This window comes from Atractosteus spatula, unplaced genomic scaffold (genome assembly GCF_055471065.1).
Source record: "Atractosteus spatula isolate fAtrSpa1 unplaced genomic scaffold, fAtrSpa1.hap1 Scaffold_57, whole genome shotgun sequence".
In the NCBI taxonomy this organism is placed as follows: domain Eukaryota; kingdom Metazoa; phylum Chordata; class Actinopteri; order Semionotiformes; family Lepisosteidae; genus Atractosteus; species Atractosteus spatula.
The window spans coordinates 71,767-99,607 of record NW_028296887.1 but is presented as its reverse complement, the minus strand read 5'-3'; the positions used below and the strand labels follow the sequence as shown (position 1 = coordinate 99,607).

The 27,841-nt window shown below is 44.2% G+C and overlaps 1 protein-coding gene across 1 annotated transcript; it reads left to right on the top strand.

The window, feature by feature from the left end:
• The first annotated feature begins 1,063 nt into the window (after positions 1–1,063).
• LOC148806156 (uncharacterized) lies at positions 1,064–12,698 on the top strand. Its single transcript, XM_088909664.1, has 2 exons — positions 1,064–1,659; positions 10,218–12,698. The coding sequence occupies exons 1-2, from the start codon at positions 1,365–1,367 to the stop codon at positions 12,326–12,328; spliced, it is 2,406 nt and encodes an 801-aa protein (XP_088765790.1). The 5' UTR covers positions 1,064–1,364; the 3' UTR covers positions 12,329–12,698.
• Positions 12,699–27,841: the final 15,143 nt, after the last annotated feature.

Sequence of the window (27,841 nt, the reverse complement as noted above, 5' to 3'; positions counted from 1 at the left end):
GGAACAGAGGCTGCTCAAGCAGTATTCGTCCCACAATAGACACTTTTTTGGGAAAAAAAAATTGAATTGATGTATCATGTGAACCCTTGCTCTTAAGATGGAAAGAGATTGCATTTGGTATTGCATGCAATTAGATGCTAATTATTTTATTTACTTTGCCCTCTTGTTAAGATGTGTTACATCAGGAAAATAAAGTATATGCTCAGTAGAGGGGTTGTCATATTTTGTCTGTTAATCAAACATAATCAACAATTATGGACAACCATTTTTTGCCATGGTTGTGAATTATAATGCCTTCAAAGTCACATTTAAACTTTCTGTAAAATTAAAAAAAAAACAGAAATAAAAGCGGGCACTGATTTGTGTCCAGAATACTCCAACGTAACAAATCCTGCTCCAGAAATGGTCTCTTCTCCCCTTTTGAGCCACTGCCCACCAAAAGGTCTCTACGTGTCTCTGTTAGGAAGATGTCAAGATGCTGAGCCTGTGCTGTGCTTCAGTGGCGGGTGTAGAGGACACGCTGTTGTACATGGAATGCAAATTGAGCTCCTTGGACATGAAAACTGACAGATGGTATAAACTTCTCTCAATATACAGGAGATCCTGTGTCTGAAATCCTGAGGTGCCTTTCTTCCTGTCTTGTCATACAGAATGTATCATCACATATGGCTTGATTTTGTTACTAGAAGTATTTATTTCCTTTCTTGGAACAACGTGTTTTTCGAGAAATTCATACAATTTGCGAAATATGAAATACAAATCTTGCTTATGTTGCAGAATAAATACTGCCAGCTGGGAAGAATATGACAGCATTTTTTTTCTTTAACCAAAAACCTGCAAAGGGAGACGTTTTCGTTGTGGAAGGGCAAAACAGTAAATATGTTCCGTTTCACAAAATTCACACTTACGAACGGCGCAAGTCGCAGGTGATTCACTCCTCTTGACTAGGTGGCGCTAGGAGGTGCAGTTAAGTTTATATCAGGCTGCAGAAACTCCTCTTTCTCAGCTCCGCTTCTCGATTGTTTTGAAGTCGCGGCCGCGCTAACGAATGACGTCATCACACGGCGCTACACAACATAGCTGTGGGTGCTTGAATGATTTTCTTTCTATAAAGAAGAAAGTTGTTTTTTTTAATAACTTCAGTTTCTGAAAACGTAGCATCTTGTCAGCTGTGTTTATGCTTGAACAGAGCACAGCCCTGACAACAGAATCTGTGAAGAATAAAAATAAAGAAGCTGTTCTGTTTAAACATCGCAAGTCAGCCTTTGTTTCTGATCGACTCTGAAGAAGGATGGCGGAGTACTTGTTAAATCTGGAAATCCAGCTTGACTCGTTCATGCACGTTTTGCTCAAATCGATCGTGTATGAAGTGTCAGAAGTTTTTGGAAACAGGATGTCTGACTCAGAACGAGTTTGAAAACAAACTCCGCAGCGTCTCCCAGGTCCTGGTGAGACGGGCCGTGTTTAAAATCACACAGTGTGTGCAGGACATTGTCGGGAGTGAAATGGCGCAGCTGAAGAAGGAAAACGAGAGCTTGAAGTGGAGATTGCAGCTGTGGGAGGAGGATTCGGGAGCAAGAGGAGATCAGGGTACCCAGACGCTTCCCTGTGAAGTCACTGCAGAAATAAAAGAAGAAATGGACATGAAACTGTTGTCAGGTCAGTGTGGTGACGTGTATGAAGTCAGAGTATGTGTGTGTGTTTAAAACCAGTGTCTATAACTTCCTCACTGGTGAGGTCTGTGTCTGTATTAACTCCTCTGGAATATTAATCCACTATATCTGTATTAATCCCTCTCTCTCTTAGTGCATTGTTTATGTACCGTACTGTGAAGTAAGTATGTCTGTATTAACCCCTCTCTCAGTGCAGTGTTAATGTACTGGAGTGTCCAGTCAGTATGGCTGTATTTACCCCTCTCTGTCAGTGCAGTGTTAATATGCTGTAATTTCCAGTTTGTCCTTGTTTGTATAAAGTGTTAATGTACTGTAGTGTCTAGTCAGTATGTCTTTATTAAACCCTCTCTGTCTCAGTGTAGTGTTAATGTACTGTAGTGTCCAGTCAGTGTGTCTGTATTCACCCCTCTCTCTCTCAGTGCAGTGTTAATGTACTGGAGTGTCCAGTCAGTGTGTCTGTATTAACCCCCCTCTCTCTCTGCAGTGTTAATGTACTGTAGTGTCCAGTCAGTGTGTCTGTATTAACCCCCCCCCCCCCCCCTCAGTGCAGTGGTAATGTACTGTAGTGTCTAGTCAGTGTGTCTGTATCAAGCCCCCTCTCTCTCAGTGCAGTGTTCATGTACTGTAGTGTCCAGACAGTGTGTCTGTATTAACCCCCCCCCCCCTCAGTGCAGTGTTCATGTACTGTAGTGTCCAGTCAGTGTGTCTGTATTAACCCCCCTCTCTCTCTCAGTGCAGTGTTAATGTACTGTAGTGTCCAGTCAGTGTGTCTTTATTAAACCCTCTCTGTCTCAGTGTAGTGTTAATGTACTGTAGTGTCCAGTCAGTGTGTCTGTATTAACCCCTCTCTCTCTCAGTGCAGTGTTAATGTACTGGAGTGTCCAGTCAGTGTGTCTGTATTAACCCCCCTCTCTCTCTGTGCAGTGTTAATGTACTGTAGTGTCTAGTCAGTGTGTCTGTATCAAGCCCTCTCTCTCTCAGTGCAGTGTTCATGTACTGTAGTGTCCAGTCAGTGTGTGTGAATCAACCCCTCTCTGTCTCAGTACAGTGTTAATGTACTGTAGTATCCAGTCAGTGTGTCTATATTAAACCCTCTCTGTCTCAGTGTAGTGTTAATGTACTGTAGTGTCCAGTCAGTGTGTGTGAATCAACCCCTCTCTCTCTCAGTGCAGTGTTAATGTACTGTAGTGTCCAGTCAGTGTGTCTATATTAAACCCTCTCTGTCTCAGTGTAGTGTTAATGTACTGTAGTGTCCAGTCAGTGTGTCTGTATTAACCCCCCCTCCCCTCTCAGTGCATTGTTAATGTACTGTAGTGTCCAGTCACTGTGTCTGTATTAACCCCCCCCCTCTCAGTGCAGTGTTGATGTACTGTAGTGTTCAGTCAGTGTGTCTGTATTAACCCCCCCCCCCCCTCAGTGCAGTGTTGATGTACTGTAGTGTCCAGTCAGCATGTCTGTATTAACCCCTTTTTCAGTGCAGTGTTAAAGTACTGTAGTGTCCAGTCAGTGTGTCTGTATTCACCCCTCTCTCTCAGTGCAGTGTTAATGTACTGTAGTGTCCAGTCAGTGTGTCTGTATTAACCCCCCTCTCTCTCAGTGCAGTGTTAATGCACTGTAGTGTCCAGTCAGTCAGTGTGTCTGTATTAACCCCTTTCTCTGATTGCAGTGTAGTGTTAATGTACTGGAGTTTCCAGTCAGTGTGCCTGTATGAACCTCTCTCAGTGCAGTGTTAATGTACTGTAGCGTCCAGTCAGTGTGTCTGTATGAACCGCTGGAGAGGTGCGTTCTTGCGGTTGGGAAGGTTGTGGGCTGCAGGAACATCAAGTCCGCTTCCCGCATGAGTGGAGGGATAGTTATTTTCCTGCAATCTATTGATCTGGCAAATGCCCTGGTGGTAAAGTGGGTTGTCCTGGACGGCACCTTCACCCCGGTGCTGCCGTTCACAGCCCCAGCTCGGAAGATCACCCTCTCCAATGTGCCTCCGTTCATGAGAAACGAGCTGCTGTAGAGGGAGCTGTCCTGTTACGGACAGGTGGTCTCTCCGATCAGGAGGGTCCCTCTGGGCTGCAGGGGACTTCAACTGAAGCATGTCATCTCTTTCCGAAGACAAGTCTACGTGATCTTAAAAAAACCCCATGGAAGAGATCAATGTGGATCTTAAATTTCGGATTGACACCTGTGATTATGTTGTATTCGTGACTTTGGAATTGACGAAGTGCTTCAGGTGCGGGAGCGAGGGGCATGTGGTGAAGAATTGCCAGGAGGCCAGGAGACAGTGTCAGGCAGCGGGGAGTGGAGCAGTGCAGGGAGGCAGCAGGGAGGCAGAGCCCACGGCCGGGGTGCAGGAGAGGAGATCGCTGGAGGGGGCAGGTGAGCCCGAGCTGGTTGTGTCCCATGCAGGAGAACAGATAGCAAAGAGTGGACCACCTCAGCCCTCAGATGGGAGCTCCCCACACCGGGGAGCAAGATACGAGCGCTGGCGGAGCAGGGGAGCTGCAGAGCCCCGCTGCTCAGGAGAGTCAGGGAGAGAGAGCAGGCAGTGACACCGACGGAGGAAAACTCGTCACAAGTGGCAGCGAAAACTGTAGACACAGTGTGGGGAGGAAATTAATTAACATCCAGAAAAATAGACAATGGTTTTAAGACACCGTGGAGAAAGCGCACGAAAAAATCTATGCAGAGTGCGGTGCAGAAAAAGCACAGCACAGAGAGCTCGGTGGAGGGCGGCTCTGTCGCCGGCCCAGGGGCCGCGAGTGACTCCGACACTGGGAGAGTAAGGACGCGCTGGAGTGTCCTCGCCGCCGCCGCCCGGAGCTCCTCGGAGTCCGGGAGCAACGATGACGAGGGCGGCTTCCCAGACTCCTCTCTCGCCTCGGGCTCCTCGGCCCGGCAGAGCTGCAGAGTAGGCTACAGTTTCCAGAGCATCAGGGAGTTCTTAGAGAAGACTAAAGGTAAGAGGGGAACTGTGGTCGAGGACTTTTTTCCCGACACTGAGCTCTTTGTCCTCTCCGCGACCCACCATCTGAAAAGGCTCAGGTGCGAATGACTTCAGCGATCAAGAGAGATGGTGCCTGAAGAGCTTATTGGGTAAGATCAGGGCAGGACCGCGGAATGCACCTCAGCACGAATGAGTCCCGTCTCTTACATCACATCACTATCCGTCTGCGTGCTATGTGTCTGTTTGTGTTTTATGTTGTTTCTTTTTTTCTTTTCCGCAAACATGGGCGGCATTAGAATAGGGAGTTTGAACACCAATGGGTGCCGGAGGGCTTTGAAGCGAGCTGCGGTGTTGGAGGTCATCAAAGAAAACAGCCTGCAGGTGACGTTCCTGCAGGAGACCCACACCGACAGCTCCAACATCATTGCCTGGCAGCGGGAGTGGCAGGGGGACATTGTGTACAATCATGGGTCCCCTGTGAGCGCGGGGATCACGGTGCTGTTCTCTGTGGGGTTCAAGCCCCTCTCTATCGCCGTCCATGAGGTTGTGAAAGGTCGCCTTTGACTCATGCGAGTAGTTTACAGGAAGAAAACCTTTGTTTTTATTAACATTTACGCATCCACAGACGGCGGAGAGAGGGTCACCTTCTTCAGGGAGCTTGAAAATGCGCTGGTGACCTGCCAGCCTGAAGAGCTGGTCTTCCTGGGGGATGATTTTAACTGCACAGAGAGCAGCACACTGGACAGGAATTATGCAGGAATCACGGAGAGCCACATGGCCTGTCGGCCAGGGAGCTGCGCAGGATCCTTGTCAAATCTGACCTCACTGACATCTGGAGGAGATGTCATGGGGACACGAGGCAGTACACCTGGGCCCAGGTCTGAGGGAACACCCTCTCTCTGGCCAGGCTTGACCGCATCTACTGCCGTAAACATCATTACAGCATCGTCAAGCAGTACTCCCATCTGTCCAGTGGGCCTGTCGGACAACTGTCTCACCATCTGCACAGTCGTCGTCCCATCAGTGAGGTCCCGCAGTGCCTACTGGCACTTTAATACCCAACTGCTTGACGATGCTCACTTCTGTGACTGCCTCGTGTTCTTCTGGTAGCAGTGGAGGAGTCAGAAAGCCCACTTTGTCTCCCTGAGGCAGTAGTGGGATACTGGGAAGGTGCAGATTCGCCAGTTCCACCAGCAGTACACTGGAATTGTCACGAGAGGTATCCGTGAGTCCATGAAGGCTCTGGAGAGAGACATTCTGGAGCTCCACCAGGCTCTGGAGTGTTGTGCAGACAGGAGGCTAATTGATAACCTCCACACTCAAAAAGAATCACTCATTGGCCTTCTGGACACAAAAGTACAGGGAGCTCTAATAAAATCTAGGGTTCAGAGTGCATCACAGGTAGACGCCCCGACTCGCTACTTCTTTGGCCTAGAGAAGAAACCGGGCCAGAGCAGGCAGAACCTCTGCCTGCGCTCGGAGACAGGGCAGGAGCTGCACGAGGCTGGGCAGATCCAGGAGAGGACCATGCAGTTCTACAAGACACTCTTCTCCAGCGAGGCAAGTGAGGACTTGGTCTGCACACGCAGGTTCCTTGAAGACCTTCCACAGGTCCCCGAAGAGGAGGGGGCATGGCCGGAGAGGCCTCTATCCCTGGAGGAGCTCTCCACTGCACTCAGTGTCTTGAGTAATGGTATGACCCCTGGCCTTGATGGCTTGCCGGCCAAATTCTACTGTGCCTTCTGGGCCGTGCTGGGACCTGACCTGCTGGATGTGTTCTCGGAAAGTCTGGAGCACGGGGACCTGCCACTGAGCTGCAGGAGAGCTGTTGTCACCCTGCTGCCTAAGAAAGGGGACCTGTGTGACATTAAGAACTGGAGACCTGTTGCCCTGCTGTGTGTGGATTATAAAATCCTGTCCAAAGCTCTGGCCAACAGGCTGAGGGTGGTGCTGGGATCAGTGGTGCAGTCCGAACAATCGTACTGTGTACCCAGAAGGACAATCTTTGATAATATATTTCTGATTTGAGATGTTGTGGCCACCTCCAGACTATTGGGTTTAGATACTGGTCTCATTTCGTTAGACCAGGAAAAGGCCTTTGATAGGGTTGAACATCAGTATTTGTGGAGAACCATGAGGTTTTTCGGATTCAGCTCTGTCTTTGTTGCCATGATTCAGGTGCTGTACAGTGACATCTTCAGTGTGCTAAAGGTCAACAGAGGGCTGAGTGCTCCGTTTCCAGTGCAGAGGGGAGTCAGGCAGGGCTGTGCACTCTCAGGAATGCTCTACTCCCTTGCCATTGAACCTCTGCTACATCAGCTGCGCCGGGTCATCAAGGGGCTGTCCATCCCGGGCTTCCCCAATTCTACTGTCAAGATGTTGGCATACGCTGATGACATCATGGTCGTGGTCGGAGGAGAACAGGATGTCAGGGCGCTACAGACAACTTTGAATGATTTCCAGTGGCTATCATCAGCCAAAGTAAACTGGGCCAAGAGTAGCGCCCTACTCCTGGGAGAGTGGAGCGAGACGGGTCCCCCAGTCTTGCCAGAGAGGTTCAGCTGGACCAGAGGAGGACTCAAATACCTGGGGTTGTACCTGGGGGACAAGGCCAGTGTGAGGAAGAACTGGGAGGGGCTCCTCGAAAAAGTGAAAGGTCGGCTGGACCGCTGGCGCTGGCTGCTCTCCCAGATCTCCTACAAAGGCCGGGTTCTGATTGTCAACACCCTGGTGGCTTCAATGTTGTGGCATTGCCTGCTGTGCCTGGAGCCAGCAGCTGGACTGATCGAGGAGCTGCAGGCCACGCTTCTCGACTTCTTCTGGGATGGACTGCACTGGCTGTGGAGGGGTGTCCTCTATTTGCCCAGAGAGGACGGAGGACAAGGACTCGTTGACATCCGGAGCCGGGTGGACGCCTTTCGTATGCAGGCAGTACAGAAGCTGCTGTATGGCCCGGCCTCGCTGTCCTGGAAGGAGCTGACCTTCACCCTGTTGCGTCTAGCAGGACACTTCGGGATCGACTCTGTTCTCTTCCTGATGGACACCAGCAGGGTTGACCTGTCTCCACTGCAGCCTTTCCAGCGTAGTCTCCTGAAAGCCTGGCGGCATCTGCACGTGCGGAGAGAGGAGGAGCGGCCCAGTCTATACTGGACACTCTGAGAGCCACTAGTACACAATCCGTGAATGGACACAGAACTGGGCCGCTCCTTGGACTTTACCAGCAGACTGGTCCGCGCCAATGTCACACAACTCCACCACCTGCTTGACGTGGATCAGGACTGGTGGCGCAGCATGGAGTGGGCATGTGACGCTCTGGGACTACACTCGCGGCGGTGTGTGGACGGGTTTCTTACTCAGCTTTGCTCTGCTCTGCTCTGCCTCTTGAGGAGATGCTGCTAGTCCAGGATCTGTTTGAGGAACGCCACCTTCCAACCACACAGCCTCCTTTCCCTGGTCTGCTAGTGTCTCCTGCACTCAGTCCCGGGCCGACAGGATCTCTCCTTGAGTCCCTTGCTTCAGAGGAGAGGTCTCTGGCTGGTGTTGGGGGGAAGTGTCTATATAGACTAGTTGTAACATCTAGACACCAAGCCCAGCTGTCTGCACTCCCTGACACTCCCTGGAGGGCTCGTCTGGGGGTGCCAGATGGTGTCCGGCCTGCCTGGGGTAGCCTCTACAGATTTCCCCTCAACAAAAGGGGCCTGTCCCTTCTGCGCTCAGAGGGAGACGGTGTTCCACTACTACAGTGCCTGCCCCCACCTGTCGCCCATGTTTGCCGTGTTGATTTGGCTCTTCATCAACCTTGGCCTGGCCTTCAATTACATTATTTTCATGTTCGGGGTGGGTCATATGAAAAAACAAAAAACTCAGACCCTCCTCGCCAACTTTCTACTGGGCCAGGCCAAACTCACCATCTACAAGACTCTGAAAAATAAGATCTCTGGTTCCGGGTCTGTAGACTTGGTGAGGATGTTTGAAGGGTTGGTGAAGAGCAGGATGTCGTTAAAATATATGTTTTATATTATCTCATAATGACTGTGGAACATTTGAAAAGCATTGGTGTTTTGGAAACGTGCAGGATTGTGAATAAAAAATTAATATTCCAATTATGATTTTATTTTAATAATTTTTAAGGTGGGGTCCTAAGAATCAAGATTCATACTTTCTTTATTTTTTCTGTCAATAAAGATTGATTGAACACTGTCTCTCAGTGTAGTGTTAATGTGCTGTAGTGTCCAGTCAGTATGTATGTATTAACCCCCCTCTCTCTCAGTGCAGTGTTAATGTACTGTAGTGTCCAGTCAGTGTGTCTGTATTAACCCCTCTCTCTCAGTGCAGTGTTAATGTACTGTAGTGTCCAGTCAGTGTGTCTGTATTAACCCCTCTCTCTCAGTGCAGTGTTAATATATTGTAGTGTGCAGTCAGTGTGTGTGAATCAACCCCTCTCTCTCTCAGTGCAGTGTTAATATACTGGAGTGTCCAGTCAGTGTGTTTGTATTAACCCCTCTCTGTCTCAGTGTAGTGTTAATGTACTGTAGTGTCCAGTCAGTGTCTATGTATTAACCTACCTCTCTCCGTGCAGTTTTAAAGTACTATAATATGCAGTCAGTGTGTCTGTATTAATCCCTCTCTTTCTCAATGCAGTGTTAATGTACTGTAGTGTCCAGTCAGCATGTCTGTATTAACCTGTCACTCAGTGCAGTGTTAATGTTCTGTAGTGTCCAGTCAGTGTGTCTGTATTAACCGCTCTCTCTCAGTGCAGTGCTAATGTACTGTAGTGTCCTGTCTGTCAGTCTGTCTGTATTTACCCCCCTTCTCTGAGCAGTCCATGGCTGTATAAATGCCTCCGTCTCAGTGCAGTGTTAAAGTACTGTAGTGTCCAGTCAGTGTGTCTGTATGAACCCCTCTCTTAGTGCAGTGTTAATGTACTGTAGTGTCCAGTCAGCATGTCTATATTAACCCCTTTCAGTGCAGTGCTAATATGCTGCAGTGTCCAGTCAGTGTGTCTGTATTTACCCATCTCTGTCAGTGCAGTGTTAATATGCTGTAATTTCCAGTTTGTCTAGTGCAAGTATTCACATTACTCCTATCCTGGAGTCCTTGCACTGGCTTCCTGTCAAGTTTTGTGATGCTTAACAATCCTCCTGCTTACCTATAAGGCTCTCTATGGCTTGGCACCTCAGTACCTGTCTGAGTTATCGCCCTACTCCCCACCTCACAACCTTCACTCTTCTAATTGTGTTCAACTATTTGTCCCCCAGTCCTTCTACACTCTATGGGTGACATGGCCTTCTCCTGTTTTGCCCCAAGCTCTAGAACTTTCTCCCCAAGGATATCAGAGTCACTTTCTCTAAGCTTCTTCAAATCCAGACTCAAAACCTTCTTCTTCAGAAGAGCCTTTATTTATCTGTTCTTTACCCCTCTGCTCCTACTGGACTTAGTACCACCATCTACTGACTCGTCTAACTATATTCTCATCATGCTTATATTGTGTCTTTTTTGTTGTTGGCCTTCTGTAAAGTGCTTTGAGAAGCCACCTTTAAAGGTGCTATATAAAATAAAGTTTATTATTATTATAAAGTTATTGTTTTCTTTTCCTGTATTTACAGGCACAGAGACCAGTGCTCTCTCTGATGCTGGGGACATGGCTCCTCTTGAACAGCAGCACAGTGAGGAGGAGTGGGGCTCCAGTTTGGTGCAGGAGAGAGAGCTCACTGTCGCAGAAGGGAAAGAGACACTCAGTGAGCAGCACACAGAGAGCAGACAGAGTGTCGAGGATCTGGACTCTGTGACCATGATGAAGACAGAGCCTGAGAGTGAGACACCTGGGCTCTTAGTATGTGATGATTTTATAGATAAGATTAATAATCTGGACTCGAACAATATTACACAAGGTTGTAATGAACTGGGCTGTGTCTCTGTACGAGAGCACAGTGAAGAACTGGATGTTTTAAATCTTACAGAACAGGACATGAAGTCCAAGTTGATTGACGCTGCAGAGCAGCAGACTGATGTACCTGGTGAAGAGAACAGTACTGAGTCACAGCACACAGAGAGGAGTCAGTACAGGGAGGAGCAACAGCAGCTCCTACAGGGCTTGATAATTAGGCCTTGTTCTGTTCAAGTGGAGAGACTGTCATTGCAGAGACTCAAACAATCATATGATCCCTTAGTATCTGATGGCTTTACACACAGGTTTACTAATCTGGTTACTGAGAAAATTGTTAAAAGTTTTAATGAACTGGAGAGTAGGTCTGTTCTTGGGCAAAGAGGAGAACAACTGAATGAACTAGACAGTTTTAGTCTCAGAGAGCTGGAGAAGGAGCCCCGGATGATTCACACTGCTGAGCAGCACACTGAAGGACATGGTGGAGAAAACAAATCTCAGCACACGGAGCAAGACCATTCCATGGAGCATTGGCAGAATAAGAGACCCCAGTACAATCAGAGAATGAGGAAGAATCACTCAAGGCCTTGCTCAGATGGAGTGGACAAACTGCCATTATGGCACAGAGAGGAGCAGCGTTTCTGTCAGTCTAGCAAATCAAAACCCGACCAGCACCTTCAAACGGGAGAGAGACCATTCAGCTGCAGTCAGTGTGGGAAGAGTTTTATTCAGTCAAGTGACTTTAAAAGACACCAGCGTATTCACACGGGAGAGAGACCTTTCAGATGTAGTCATTGTGGGAAGAGTTTTAGTCACTTGCAGCTCTTAAAACAACATCAGCACATTCACACAGGAGAGAGACCGTTCAGCTGCAGTCAGTGTGGGAAGACTTTTAGACAGTCAAGTAATTTAATAACCCACCAGCGCATTCACACAGGAGAGGCACCATTCAGCTGCAGTCAGTGTGGGAAGAGTTTTAGTCAGTCACATGCCTTAAAATCCCACCAGCACATTCACACAGGAGAGAGACCATTCTGCTGCAGTCAGTGTGGGAAGAGTTTTAGTTGGTCATGTAACTTAATAACCCACCAGCGCATTCACACAGGAGAGAGACTGTTCACCTGTAGTCAGTGTGGGAAGACTTTTAGTCAGTCAAGTAATTTAATAACCCACCAGCGCATTCACACAGGAGAGAGACCATTCAGCTGCAGTCAGTGTGGGAAGAGTTTTAGTCAGTCAAGTAGCTTAATAGCCCACCGGCGCATTCACACAGGAGAGAGAGCATTCAGTTGCAGTCAGTGTGGGAAGAGTTTTAGTCAGAAAAGCCACTTACAATCACACCAGCGCATTCACACAGGAGAGAGACCGTTCAGCTGCAGTCAGTGTGGAAAGAGTTTTAGTCGGTCAAGTAGCTTAATAACCCACCAGCGCATTCACACAGGAGAGAGACCATTCAGCTGTGGTCAGTGTGGGAAGAGTTTTAGTCAGTCAAGTAGCTTAATAGCCCACCAGCGCATTCACACAGAAGAGAGACTGTTCAGCTGCAGTCAGTGTGGGAAGAGTTTTATTCAATCGCATGACTTAAAAAAGCACCAGCGCATTCACACAGGAGAGAGACCATTCAGCTGCAGTCAGTGTGGGAAGAGTTTTAGTCAGTCACGTAGCTTAAAAGCCCACCAGCGCATTCACACAGGAGAGAGACCGTTTATCTGCAGTCAGTGTGGGAAGAGTTTTATTCAATCGCATGACTTAAAAAAGCACCAGCGCATTCACACAGGAGACAGACCATTCAGCTACAGTCAGTGTGGGAAGAGTTCCAGTCAGGTGACTTAAAAAAACCAATTTAGTCACCAGGTTTTTTATTTAATCATAGTCTAAGTCAAGTCAACTAAAATGTCTTTAGTTCAAGTGGGTAGGTGCGTCAGCATGTGACATCCGAAGAAGGCTCCACAGCCGAGACATTTATTTTCTTCTCTTTTCAGCATGGAACAAACCTTTACTTGTTCCCAAAATGTCTATTAGTCATAGTCACTTTGTAGTCACCCAATTTTGAGTTCGTCTGGTCAGTTAAATTTTGACTATACTCTTATTTACAGTTGACTAAAACAGAAATAGTTCTTGTCACAGAGTTTAATTTATGTGGATAAGAGAGCATATATATCAAATACAAGAAATATTTATGCAATAAAGGGTAAATAATAAAGAATAAGATACTGTATGAATCTCTTTTAATAAGAAAATCTATTTTGGCACCGTTAGTAATACTTCAATTTTTTTTTCAATGCAACTGCAGACAGGACAAGCTATATATACAGTGCCTTCAGAAAGTACTCACACCCCATTGTTTATTTCTCATTCTGCTGTGTTGCAAAGTCAAATTAAATCATATTTAAATGTTTTTCTCCACTCCTGTAGAAGCAATTCTTTATAATGTTCAAATGAAATTAAGTATTTATAATTCTGAAGACATCTATTAAAAATAAAAATGGAAAATTACTTAATTGATAAGTATTCACTCCCTTTGTTTCAACAACCTAATTTGGGTCAATTATCTTGAGAGATCACACTAAATACATTAACAAGGTACACCTGTGTTCATTTCAAATTCACCGGTGTTCAATTGCTTGATTGCACAATAGATATCACTGACTGTGAGGTCTCACTGAAACAGCAGATCAGATCAGTCCTGCTGTCATGAAGACCAAGGAGCTACCTTTGGAACTTTGAGATGAAGTTGTTAGGAGGAAAAAAAACTGGAGAAGGTTATAAAAAGATTGGCAAAGTTTTGAACCTTCCTAGGAGCACCGTTAAATCCCATTGTAACTAAATAGAAAAAACATGGCAAAACCCAGACACTACTAAGATCAGGCCCTCCTACCAAATTGAGCAACCGGACAAGAATGGTGATTGTCAGAAAAGTGACCAAAAGTGGCCAGCTCCAACACTGACAGAGTTGCAGAGCTTTTTGGCTGAAATGGGAGAAACTGCAGACACAAACAATCTCTTGTAATACAATACTTTTGTAAATGAGAAATGTAAATCTTTCATTTTGAAAAACAAATGTTCTTGAATAAAAAATATTTTTGATTCATAAATGTGTTGAATTTAGTGTTCTTAAAACGAGGAAAAAATGTTAAAATGTGGAGGTGTAATGGGAACAAAATGCAACAAAATTCCACTGGGTGAATACTTTCTGAAGGCACTGTATATACACTCATCTACTGTGATAAGACCCTGCTGACACTACCCTGACTCAGGTAATTCACACACACAAAAACACAAGACAAAAGGCATTTTAAGGTCAAGCAGGATTTAACACAACAGAGTGTAGAAGAAGCTACACCACTCCATAACCCTGCTTCACAACAACTAACACTCATCTTCTAACTCTGCTGGTATTCTCAAGCTAACCCTGTCAGCCTGTTGAAGGTGTAACTGACAGGTATCACATGATGCACAGTTTATATGCACATCCTATTCACTCCCGGAAAGATACCAGTGTGCAGCATTAATGTATCAGCTACTACCAGAAATATTTGTTTATGGATAATGTCATAATGCATTTATTTTACATTGTTAGAGAGTGAGACTGCAGGGAGGAATAAAGATTTCATGATACTATTACTGTTACACCTGTAGCGGCAAGGCTTATTAAAATACAGGAATTAAGTTTTGCGCTCTCTTGCCAGTGAGGCCCCATCTCTCTCTTCATCTCTGTGGTGCAGCCACAGATAAGCTATTCATGCAGGCTGATTTAAGGTTTCTTTGATAAGGGACAGCTCCCAAATGGGGATGCACTTAGCTAAGCCTGGCTATCATGATCAATGGTCATCCATTGGCGCCTATCTGTCTAGGGAGTGCTAGATGGACATCTGGACTGCATTCCTAAGTGTCAGGGGTGAGTTACTCACATCTCACCTTGATCAACCAATCAGGAACTGGTAGGGCCGAGTAACCCACGTGGGTCTCTGATGCCCATTAAACTTTCAGCCAATGAACGACCTGAAGTTCCTCCAGGTAAAAACAGGCAACACAGAGGGCCTGAAGAAGAATTCCAAAAAGAACAATTCCAGGGGTGTGAATGATTCCAGGACAGGACGGCCCGCAGGCCAGAACAGTTGGGAAGTGCAGGACATTCTCGCAGCACGCCTCCTGACCATCCTGAGACTCAGCCAGGACCACCATGTAACGGCCAGTGTGTCCGAGTGCCAGAACTTTCCTTGTTCTAAGAGTCTAGAGCGGAGGTTGCCAGCGCGTAACCAGAGGATCCACCCGAGGTTAGCACCAGCAGCAGGCCTCGTGAACAGGTCGGAACTGTGGACAGCTGAATCAGTATTCAGAACTAGCGTTTCATCAGGAACGAACCGTTCTTCTTCCTGACCAGCTGGGACCCACAGTCAGTTTTCTCCTGTGCACAAACTTTGCTAGTTAAAGCCAACACTAACTAGCCGGTCTTCAGAGAGCAGCGCAGCAGGAATCTCTCCAGCCGCACCGAGCACCGCTTGGCACCTAGCCAGAGAGCACGGATTGGACAGCAACAAGCCTGCAACTGTTTCTTTGTCCGGGGGAGATCTGAATCCCCAGAGATTGGATGAGTATTCAACTTCACTGCATTACTGCTCGAGAATTCAATTGTTATCCCAACCAGTTGATATCAATTTAATTCCTAAGAGTTATGTACTTGTTTTGAGTATCTAATGTAGAAGTTGTAACCAAGTTCATTCAAGAAACGGTCTAAATGAATGATATACTGAATGTATGTCCTCTTGATATGTGTAACTCTTTGTAACTGAATGAATATATACCTTTTGTTTTCTGCTTACCCTCACGATAAGATCTGTTAGATTTACATGCACCTTCTATGTATTAATAAATGTATTTTAGTGTATTAGTACCTGTGTGTGTGCGTTGTTTGAGTTATACCGCATGGTTGGATTCTAAGGCCATTAAAAGAATCATTTTGCGATTTACTGCCACAATTAATTATTGTCCCAGTAAATGCCCAAACCCCTACAGAACTGGTGCCTCATGAGAGCACACTACAACAGCATTCTGACCTTTTTTTTATTTGGTAGCTAGTACTGAATTGATCCCAGGATGTCATCCATTTGTTTCCTGAAAGAAAACTATCCCACCACCCTTTGTGTGAGCTACTGTCTCCCATGCTCATTTTTAAATGTACTTCCCTGTGGTTTCCATTTGTGAAACAACTTGGATATTTAGCTTGTTCCATGCTCCCACATCCCTTTGTGTAAAGGAGTGCCTCCCTTCCTGACTGGAGGACCTCATCTAGCTGTCTTGAATGAAGTCAGGGTATCGGCTTCAACACTATCACTGGGCAGCATGTTCCACACACCTACAGCTGCTTTCGTAAAGAAGCCAATTTGAAATTCACTTGTGCCCTCTAGTGTACTAGTACAGTGTACAGTAACACTTTGTTATTTATGAGGGTTAGGTGCCTTGAGGTCTCCTCAGATGGTGAATTTTCAAACATGGAACTTAATGCCTTGCGGGAAAATATGTGTGGTTCCACAGTTCACAAAACCATAATTATTTTTGTTATAACTATATCAGAAATAAGTGATATTAGTTATTAGTATTTTTAAAGAAAATTAGTACTGAAAACTTCAGAAAAGCATTCCGTCCTCCCTATAATTCTAATTATTGTATGTGCAAACTAATAAGATCACTGCTATATAACAGATTACCATGTACTGGACTAAGTTTTTCTTTTCATTGTTGTGTGCATTTTCTTTCCTTTTAGATCTTATTTTTATTATTGTTAAAAAATGCAGCACTATCGTCTTGTAATGACGTTTATTACCTCACAGGAATAACTGACAGGAAAGTAAATTGAAATTGATAGTTTAGGGATTCATGGAAGATATTTGTTTTAATAATATTTCTTTTATCTGGCAACACAACACTGAGTCGCGCACAGGCACTGCTCTGGTAACAGGTCCACATACAAGCCACTTCTTACGCTTTCCTGAAGGAAACTGAACAACTGAAGCATTACCCAGGATGCACTGCTCCAGAATCATGTTAAGTCATGTTAATGCAGTTGTGCCTTATAACATTGTAAAACCTTATAACACTTTTGTGCAAAGAAGCGAAATCATGAATATTGAACACGGTTTTACTACAGAAAGTTGGCTGTTAGTAGCTTAGAGTTTAATGAATAAACCGCCTTTTCTAATTTTCTGAATTTTAATTTTCTGCCAGGAACTGAAATTAGTACTGGGTCCATCTCCAGGAATTGTGTGTGCCCTACCAGTTGGATTCAGTAAGGTGGTTACTCTAAGGAAACTGTACTTGAATATTACCATACAAGAGGAAGACGCTATATTAGGTAATATCAGATTAATCCATCCATCCATTTTCTAAAGTGCTTTATACAGTACAGGGTCATGAGGAAGCCAGAGCCTATCTAGCAAGTAACAGGGGTAAGTCAGGATACACCCTGGATGGGATGCCAGCCCACTGCAGAGCAGACAGATACAAACATACATGCACACTCAGATCAGGGTCTGTTCACCTACCAGCACTGCCAGTGGAATGTGGGAGGAAACCCACATGAGCACAGGGAAAACATGCAAACTCCATGCAGACAGCACTGAAATTGAACCCAGGGCCACTGCGCTACAAGGCTAACCCTAACCCTGAACTGGAATAAGTGGTTAGAAAAAGGGTGGATGGATGAGTCAGACTAACAAAGATCTATTGGAATGAATGGCTACTCCTGACCAAGACTGGGAAGCAGTTTTTAGGTGATCAAAACATGATTCCAGAAATATTGTGCCAGAGCAAACAAATATGGGTGTTTGGACTGCATTTTCTTCTAAAACATCAAACCATTTTATCTTTAAAAACACTTAACATGACCGAACAGATGTGTTCCTTGGAGCAATACGAATGCAAAAAATATTGCTGCATGAATCTAAATATCTGCCTTAACTGCATTCCATCTTAAATTTCCAAACTTATTTATGTAATCAACTACAAATTTCCCTTTATAAATGCGATAGTGTGTGACAAGTAGAAGCTACATTAATGCTTACAAATAACCAAAATGTAAGTCTTACAAAAGTACTGATGGAAAGTTAAAGGACGAAGGAATAGAGCGCACTTTGGGAGTTGTCACAGCATTGTTTGAAAAGGCACAAGCAGATAAATTAAGAATACCAATACCAAAATGAATCAAGGTAAGGACAATGCTGAGGTCAAATCAATATACAGTAATTATTATTGGGAAAACTCCTACTGTATTATTGCAATGTGATTGCACTGCCCTTCTTGGTGAAAGAACCAGAGGCTGTGGTTTTCAGGAGGAGTGACCAGTCATCGTCTGCACCAGTAACAGTATGAAGCTGCTGATGGGTGGTTTTTGTTTTTTTGTTTCTGTTTCAGCGTGGCTTTTCACACATTTCCCACTCTTGTCCAGCTTTGTATTGGAAAGTGACTCCTGTCCTGCATTGGAAGGCATCATCAGCCCCCTGCCTTGCGCTAGCCTGCAGGAGCTCAGACTGGGCTGCATAGCGTTCACCGGTTCTCAGCTGAGCTCTTTTGGTGAGCCGTTTCCTTCTGCCAATGAGTCTGTGCCATGTTCTGATGGATCATATTCCAGATTGTTGTTCTAGCAGTTCTTATCCACACCAACGGGTTTTAAAGAGTTTATCAAAACTAGTAACCCTGGCCTAGACTTTTTCACATATTACTGACAAAATAATGTCAAAATAACAAAAGTCTACAGCTCATCCCAAATCAATTAGAAATCTAAGACAGAATGTAACTTGCATGAGTAGTTCACTGCTTTTGCTATGAAACACTTGAATCCAGGGCATTACCCTCAACAACATGCCTGGGTATCTTGTTCTGCACTCTCATAGTTTCCTTCTGTCCTCTTTGGTTCACATTTCACTGTTCATTCTGAAGATGTCCAGCCAGTGTTTCTATCTCATTTTCATTTGAAATTACTGTTTAGAGTGTCTGACCATTTGTTTTTCACTTGGAGGACGTATTTTACAGTGTGTGAATAAAAGTAAAATAAATTGTGATTCTAGGTTTATTTCCCTTGCACAACCTTTTCACAGATCAAACTGTACAGAAGGTATTCTATTTCTGGACATAATAGAAGAGAAAATGTAAGAGGTCTTTTATCAAGTAAACAATCACTCTAACAGTTGTAGTTGTGATCTCTGCTAATTGTAATGTTTTGTTTTTTTTCTCAGTTGCACAGCTTGGAAGATTCACAAATCTGAAAGTGCTGAAGCTGTGTAATGAAGTGTTTGAAACTGTGGAAGTAACGCCAGCTTTCGGTAGGTGGAAACTAACTTCTAAAAAGCCAGGCACTTCTCACTGAGTTATTGAAGCTTTCATGTGAACGACTCGTCTTATTGACAATGTGACTGTAACATATTTATGATTTGATCAAAAGTTCTTTGAGTTTTTTAATATAGGCGAAATGATTGTTTGCTCTGCAATTCAGCTCCAATTTCTTTGGGATGTTGGGCATGATTGTGTTGACCTAAAACCAATTAGCTTGCTCTGTCCATGGGTGGCACGGTGGCTCCCTGGGGTGTATTGCTGGGACATTGGCATTGCCTGTCATTGCATTAGCAGTTCTGGAGCCCTGGGTTTAATTCCGGTCCTGGGTTCTGTCTGTGGGGAGTTTGCATGTTCTCTCCGATTTAGTGTGGGTTTCTTTCAGATGCTCTGGTCTCCTCCCACAGTCCTCCCACAGTGGTAGGTTATATAGGTATGTGCACATCTAGATACATCCAGGATGTATCTGCCAGGCACGTGTTTCTTGCTGGGATAGACGCCAGCTGCCATGCAGCTCTGTACTGGATAACATGGCTAGAAAATGGATGGATGAATTTGGTTGACAGAATTATCAGTTTTTTCAAATACATTGCATAGATATTGTATTGTATGTGTGTCTATAAAACATTAAAATATCTACAGCTGGCATCTATATGTGCCCTGTGATGGAAAACCAAATGATGAAAACATTTGACTGTCCATTGGACTTGCTGTAACAGTCTTTAAACACAGGCTAATGCAGAGAAACAGACATGCACAAATACAGGCATAAGGCTCAGAAACAGGACTGTTTATTTATAGTGCAGGGAAATAAAAAACAAACTCCAAAGGAATAATCTAGCTCCTTTTCAGTCTCTCACTATCAGGAGTGGGCAGCTAAGCTAATTGCCAGCCTTAACTGAACAACTCTTAACTCCAGTCTCTCTCTCTCTGTGACTCTTCACAAAAAACATGTGACTTTTGGTAGCTTGAGCTTCCTTCTTTGTGATCTGACACCTGACCAATAATCTTCCACCAGCAGGTCTTGTGACAGCGGGCAGCAGCTCACACCCCACAGCATTCTGGGAAATGCGGTCCAGACAAGAACCTCAAGTTTGTCTTGACTCACTCCCCTCTTGCACATATTTGTACAGTATGTATAGTAAAGAGACTGAATGTCCTGAAGGGATAGGCTGAGGAGGATAGGATAGAGCTGAGTAAATAAGTGCTGCTAATTATCTGTGTTCTCACCTTGTGCACTGCAGAAACTTAAAAACCTTGAAGTCTTGCATCTGCCGTTTGGAAAAGGCATTAAAAAGGCAGCTGAGATGATTATTAAAGTTTGTCAAACTGCCGTGCTTGAGGTCCCTTCGAATGCACTCCTGTTTGAAAGATGACAGTCTTGTCACATTTGGTAAGTTGTACAGAGATCCTTTATGTTTAGAATAGATCTAGAACAGAATAAGTGCTTGTTATGACAAGTCTACTGTATGATTTTCAAATGGTGTAAAAATAAGAACTAAATCAAACCTGTCAGTGCTGGGGCCCTGGGTTCAGTTCCTAAGATGCTATCTGTGTGGCGTTTGTATGTTCTCTCTGTGTTGATGTGGGCTTCCACCCACATGCTGGTAGGTTAATTAACCCTGCTGTTTGTGAGTGTGTGTTCGTCTGCCCTGTAATGGACTGGTGTGCCATCCAGGGTGTATCCTGCCCTATGCCTGTTACTTGCTGGGATAGGCTCCAGCTCCCCTCCGACCCCGTGTGGGATATCCTGGTTAAAATAAAATAGAGCTTTTTCTAATTTTTTATAAGCTGCATGCCAGAATTGTTATCCTATTAAGTTAGGACTGTGTTGTAAGAAAACAGTAGTTCTATTTCTAACAATAGTGCATTTCATTTTTCAATGCAATTGAAGTTTTTTTTATTAGATATATATATAAACTTAGTAGCATTAGTATTCTCAAAAAATAATATTGTTTAAACCTATCTATCAGGAAAACATTATCTTGGTTGATACTACTGTTTTGAAACGTTCCTGGAAATGACATCCAAATGAATTAAAATGCTTGATTAGCTGTCCTTACCTACAGCTGTGATACCACAACTGTATTCAGCCTATGGGAGGAGCGGTGGCTCTGTGGCTAAGGGACTTTGCCTCTGGCTGGAAGGTTGCTGGTCCAAATCCCGCGGCCGGCAGAGGAATCCTACTCTGTTGGGGCCCTGAGCAAGGCCCTTGACCCCAACTGCTCCAGAGGCGCTGTACAATGGCTGACCCTGGGCTCTGACCCCAAGATTCTCTCTGTCTGTCTGTCTCATGGAAGGCAAGCTGTGGTATGCGAAAAGACAAATTCCTAATGCAAGAAATTGTATATGGCTAATAAAGTGATCTTATGTTATCTTATTCCATGTAATAAATAAATATAAATATTTTTTTTAGCAAAGGCAACTCAAAATGGCCATTTCCTTGGACTTCATAAACTCATTATAGATCACAGCATCAACACCACAGAAAGAGGTTGGCAGGAATTATTCCACTGTCTGGGGCGCCTGAGTAACCTGGTGAAGGTGGACATCTCCAGACCCGTGTCTCATCTGCTGAAACCTTCTTCCTGCCTGGTCGTCGCCTGTGTAAGGGCCATCGCGCATCTCCCTAGAATCCAGCATGTTCTTCTGCCGGGCTGGCTAGATAGATAGATACTTTATTGATCCCGTGAGGGAAATTGCTGGACGAAATGGACTGGAAGCTGTTCGAAGACACGAAGAAGAGGCATCCTCAGTCACGACACATTTGTTTGACCTACAAGATCCACGTTCAGCCAAAGATTGTAGAAAGCGTTTGAACTTTAGTTGGCAACACGTACCACAACTTAAACAACAGAAATCAATCCCCGTTCGACCATCGCTTTCGGACGCTGTTGGCACCCGGTGAAGTACAGGTGTACTTGAAATGAAATGAGATGTGTACTTGTACTAATTAACTGCTGTCACTGTGTTTTTCTATTATTGGAAAATAAGACTGCAAAACCTGAGACCTCTAAATATATTCATATTAATTATATTTACATTTCCCTGTGCAAGGTCTGAAACAACTCCTTAAGCCTTGCAATCTAACACTGTTCTTGTATCTTATGTGGAAATAGAAAGGGCAAAAGGGTCATGATCTGTTTTGTAACCAAATGTATTCTGTAAAAGGATGTGATGAACTGTCTCCGGTCATTCGTCCTGCTCTCCTAATATGGACTAGCTGTAGATTGCTGTAATAGCTCTCACTATGTTGTTGTTACCGAGGGACTGTTGTTCGCTGTAATCTGGTATCCCATGACACCAGTTAACTGAGGCTCACACAAGCACATCACCAGTTGGGTCATCTGTCATTCCAACATCCCAACGACTGGAGTTACTTGTGGGAAGTAACTGGTGAGAAGGAGCCCCAATTGGAAATGGCTTCACCCAGAGGTTGAATGAATATTCAAGTGCTTGTGAAGGGCAGGGTCTTTATTAACAGCGGTTCATCTCTGATATCCACAAAATGTGTCCTCTTAGACATTTCCGAAGGTGTGTGTCCAATGTTGTACACTGGGCCAAGGAAATGTCGGGGAATGACGATGCCTAAATAAAGGAATTTCTTTTATTTTGTAACTGACCGCACCGCCTAGCAGTTTGAGAGGGTCCCAGGACTCTCTGGGGAAAGCAGGGATATTGGGGATTTGGGGGTACAGAGAATTAAGTTGTGGTGGCAAATGTAAGGGTACGTTCAAGGAAAGAACCTTCTACGTCTTTTTAAAAGTGATTATTCATGATAGTTCGTAGGAACACTGCCCCTTCTCTGTCCTGTGGCTGTGGTCCAGTAATATACAGCCAGAGTGCTGATAGTCTTGCAGATGGAAGAGGAGGTTCATCCTGTTGATATCAAGGCGGTGTAGGACTGCACACGTCATAGTGACTGTGCAGCTCCTACTGGACTGGTCCGCAGAGCAAGTCAGAGGCGAGCAACACGCTGTTCTGAATTTCCTAAGACTCATTCCCAAGGTCAGAGGAGCAGCACTGAGCTGAAATGACCTGAAAAGATCTGTTACAGAAGTCTCTGAAGTTTATCTTTTTAGAGCTGCAAATACAATTAATTTGCAAATATAATTTCTGTTTTACTTATAAGTCAAAAATGCTACAGAGGAGAGACCTCTGTAACTACAGTGAACTAAAATGACCTGAAACAATCTGCTCCTCTGACTTTGTGAGTGAGTGAGTGAGAGAAGTGAGAGTGTTCAGAACTGTCTTAAATAATGACTTTTAAAAAGAGGACATGTCCTTACACTGGCCTACAAACGTTATACTCGGAATCCCCAAATCCTATCCCTTTTCACTCTCAAAAGTGTAGAGTACCATCCTAATGAAAATTTCAACAAATCTATTAAATTAACAGCCAGAGGGGCCAGATCGCATTTAAGACATACACTGAATTTAAATATGTATTTAATTTTTGTTCTTGTTGCTCCCCAGGAATTCTGAAAATTCACTATTGCATATTAAGGCTCTACATCTATTAGCTGAAATATCGAATCTTATAGACATTAAAATACATTGTTAAATTGCACTGATTAATAAACAAGAATTAATTAAACTTCACTGTGTATATTTCTGGTGTGTCTTTATAGCAATTTTAGGGAAATATTACAATAAAATTCAAGCGACTGATGCAAGTTCATTTCTGACTGAGGATATTATTTCCACTATATTCAGGAACGTTCTAATATCATCTGGTGTTCTGCTTAGTCACCTACTGCACCAACGACTACAGGGCAGCAGCTGTTACAGTGGATTCCTTACAAATGAGGGACCTCTCGCATCCTCATAACCTCATCATCAGAAAGTTGTGAGTTTCGGGGCAGGGCCACTTCCTCTCTTGCTCTTTTCAGACACTTGCGGCAACTGTTCTCTCATAACCACGTCTGGAACGTGTGACCTTTACATGGGGGAGAAGCAATGCCGCATCCCTTTCCTGAAGAACATTCACATTCAGAAATAAGTCAAGAAATTTGCCATTACTTTCTTTCGCGCTGCTGTCAGGCTGCCCATGTTGCCCAAAGAAAGATTCACTCGGCGTCAACATGACAGAACAGCGATCCTTTCAAAACAATGTTCCACACTCCGTAAGCAAGAACTTCAGTGTTTGCAGTCACCCGATATGCCGATGGTCAAAGGAGCGCAAAACACGAAGCGTCAAAAGACAAGATGAGTTGATGGAAAGAGCATTGTATTGATGAGCACAAAAGTTCAGCTTGTACAATAGGCAATGAAGGTCCCGGCGTTGTCATCGCACTTGAAAGGACTGCCTTGCAGACTAAGGGCAGTGGGAGGTTGCTGTTTTGAGACGGGGGCATTGGGATGGTGGGCCGAGATCTATTCTTCTTAAGGAATTCTTCATCGTGAAAGATTGGTCCACAGGTCATCTAAAGAACTCACAATTGTTTTGGACTCAGGGAATCACGTGCTACTGAAGGGAGTGAAGTGCTGAAACACATGACATGCCCCCTTGATCTCACATGCACAATTCTGCTGCAACATGCACAGCTACCGTCCACACCAGGCAGTGGGGCTTCAGCAGAATTTGCTACGCCACCTGCAAATACACATCCAGCTGCACACATATACATGGCCTCTCTGGCCTTTTCAGGATCTCAAAAAAAAGCATAGCGTGGTTTTCCTGCAACCTGATTGACCGCATCTCTCTCAGAATGTGCCCCGCTGCATTCATTGCTGAAGCAGGATGGAGGCTAACGGACATGCCAGAACAGTGAGGTTCAGCGATCTCTCTGTCTATGGACACTTCTGTAGCAGCAAGGCGTATTTAAAATACAGGAATTAAGTTTGCTGCTCCCTTGCCAGTCCCTCTCTCCCTCATCTCAGTGCAGCTGGATACAGAGAGGCCATTCCATCTGGTTCACATTTAAGGTGTTTTTCTAGCTGATAGAGTTTCCTGATAAGGAACAGCTCCCAGGGCTGAGATTCACCAGCCACCCTAATAAATGGTCATCTCTGGCACCTTACTGTCTGGGAGATTCCATGGGAGAGTCTCATCCCAAGGTTTACAACCCTAAGGACAGAGGTCATTGTTACTCATCCTCCACCTCAATCAGCCAATCAGGAACTGGTAGGGCAGGGTAACCCCACATGGGTCTCGAATGCCCGCGGAACTTTTAGCCACTGAACTACCGTAGGTTAGCCCAGCTGACAGCCTCGTGAACCACCGGTACTCCACCGCCAAAGCTTGCCTGATCAACGAGTGAACTACGGTCGGAACTGTCGACAGCTGAATCTCAGGATTCAGGGCTAGCGCTACATCGGGAACGAACTGGTCTTCTTCCCATCTAAAGAGTGTGACTGGCTTGGACCCGCAGTCACTTTCCATGTGCACAAGCTCTGCTAGTTTCAGCCAACACTAACTAGCCGGTCTTCAAAGAGCATCAGCAGCGCATCGCAACAGGAATCTCTCCCTCCTCTCCTTCTCGCCAGCCGCACCGGCCACTGCCTGGCACCGAGCCAGAGAGTGCCGATTGCACACAGCAACAGCCTGCCACTACTTCTTTTGTCCGCGGGAGATCTGAATCCACACAGATCGGATGAGTATTCAACATTCTGCATTACAGCTCGAGAATTCAATTGTTACCTCAACCACAATTGATATCAATCTAATACCTATGAGTGATGTACTTGCTTTTGAGTATCTAGTGTAGAAGTTGTAATCCCAGTTCATTTACGAAACAGTCTAAATGAATGGTATACGGAATGTATGTCCCTCTTGGTTTGGAACTCTTCATGATTTAATATATACCTTTTGTATTCTGCTAACCCACACTCTTAAGATCTGTTATGTTTATATGCACATTTTATGTATTAATAAGTGTATTAGTATCTGTGTGTGTGCGTTAATGAGTTAACTCACAAGGTCGGTTTTCTAATAGCCATCAAAGAATCATTTTGTGACTTACTGCTACAATTAATAATTGTCCCAGTAAATACACAAAACCCCTACACATTCATGGAAACCAATATTTACCTGCTAATCCAGAATGCAGCAGAGAACAGTTGGACAGAAGGTTAGTATTTGTCGATACTGCATCACAGAAGTCAGTCTCTTCCCCCTCATTATGCAGGCTGACTTGTTGAACGATGAACTGTCCTCCAGTGACTGTCAGCTGCAATCACTGACTCAGACATGGTGTTGATCCATTGATGGCACTTTGGCTGATTTGGTTAACATGCTTTCCTCTTAAAACAGGAGATGCTGAGTTCAAATCCCAGCAGTGCTTGTCTTACAAAATGAATCACTATGGATGATTACGTACAGCTTGATTTTGTTTAACGCAAGTTTTCATTTTCTTTCTGGAACAACTTGCTTTTCATGAAATTCATACAGCTTGTGAAAGATGAAATACAAATCTTGCCTTGTATATCGCAGGCTGGTAAGAAAAAAGCATTATTTTCTTTTTTTAAGCTTGCAAATGGAGAAAAGGGACACATGTGAGTCTCTGTTAATTGAAAGGTTAGTGGTTTGAGCCCACCCAGAAATGCACTTCTCATTATTGCAATGTAAACCTCATCTCTACTTATTCGGATTTCTTAGCAAAACCTTAACCCACTTGATATTTGCAAGACATGTGAATGTTTTTGTTAAACAATTAAGTACGTAAGTCAATATCACTGGGAATGGCCAATAATGACCAACATTCAAGGACATCATATTCAGCCAAGGACTGAACGGCTGGCAGAAGAATTCATTTATGCTCTTGATGCATCCTTAGTTAGAATATTTAAAATTAAATTACAACACAGATTTGTTGGAGAACTTGACAAGCAAAAAAGATAGTTGGACAGCATGATTATGTTAGGACTGTACATTTGTATTTCAATACTTTTGTATATTTATCTTAATTTTAATATACATGTAACCATAAGTGCTGTTCTATGTAAATAAATTTTGTTGTATTTTATCATATTTTAGCTGAGGGCACAAGGGGGTATATTATACCTTTCGAAACTTCCAAGACAACTACAGTATAACAGAGGCTCATACTTTAATATAATTTGCTTTAAAAGAAAACCACAATTTGTACGATATCATCCCTCAATATCGACGTTCAAATGAAGGATTTAAAGAAGCAACAGCGATAGGAGAGTACATTGATTTTGGACCAGTGTTTGCATCTGAACAATCCTTCCTCCTGGAAAGAAGAAAAAACAGGTATGTTTTGAGTCTCATGATGATGCTCTTCTGGATAAAAAAAAACAGTGCGAATTTGTTTCGGATGTATTTTGGATAAAATTATAACTGTCATCGAAGAGAACTTTGATCAGTTGAATGCAGTTGAAACTTTTGACATTTTATATGATGACAGGACGTACATTTAGGACTCAGTACCGATAACGCTGCTACTATTGATGGAGTAGAAATAAGTGTATTGGCAATTTTATCTGAGGCAAGAAGTACTAGAACACCTCCTATAAAAATGTTAGGATTCAGAGCAAGAAATATTTTTCCACTTCACCCAATGGTATTGCATTAACGAGGCTGAAGCTGGCTTCTTATTCGCCAGCTTCTTCTTCTGCCTTAAATGCTGCTGCTGTGATGTTATGCCGCCTTTCGCCTGTAGATGGCTCTTTACAGTAATTTTTAAAAGTACTAATCGGGATGGATTACTGTATTTATCCTCAGTAAATGGGAATATGTAAGTAGTGACTATCCAAATAACATTTTTGTGTGAAACACATTTCAGAAAATTGTAAACCAATTTTCAAAACTCACAGTAACACAAACACAATAAGTAAATAAGACAAAACAGAAGTTCACAGGCACTTTCTGCATATTTACCACGACCTTGCCTTCTGACCATAAAAAGTCTTAAAATCTTGCATTTTACAAGAACTTTTTAATATAAATGGGACGTCTAGAACATGGCATATGAGAATATATGGTTAACCGAGGATGAGCAACGGGTGATGGCACTTTCTGCTTCTTGCTATAAACCTACCCCCTGGTTATAAAAA

Bases quoted from the DNA above. Each gene is read 5' to 3' on its own strand.
- LOC148806156 (XM_088909664.1), top strand. From the start codon at position 1,365: ATGAAGTGTCAGAAGTTTTTGGAAACAGGATGTCTGACTCAGAACGAG. The intron at 1,660-10,217 runs GTCAGTGTGGTG...CTGTATTTACAG, and splicing joins GGACATGAAACTGTTGTCAG to GCACAGAGACCAGTGCTCTC.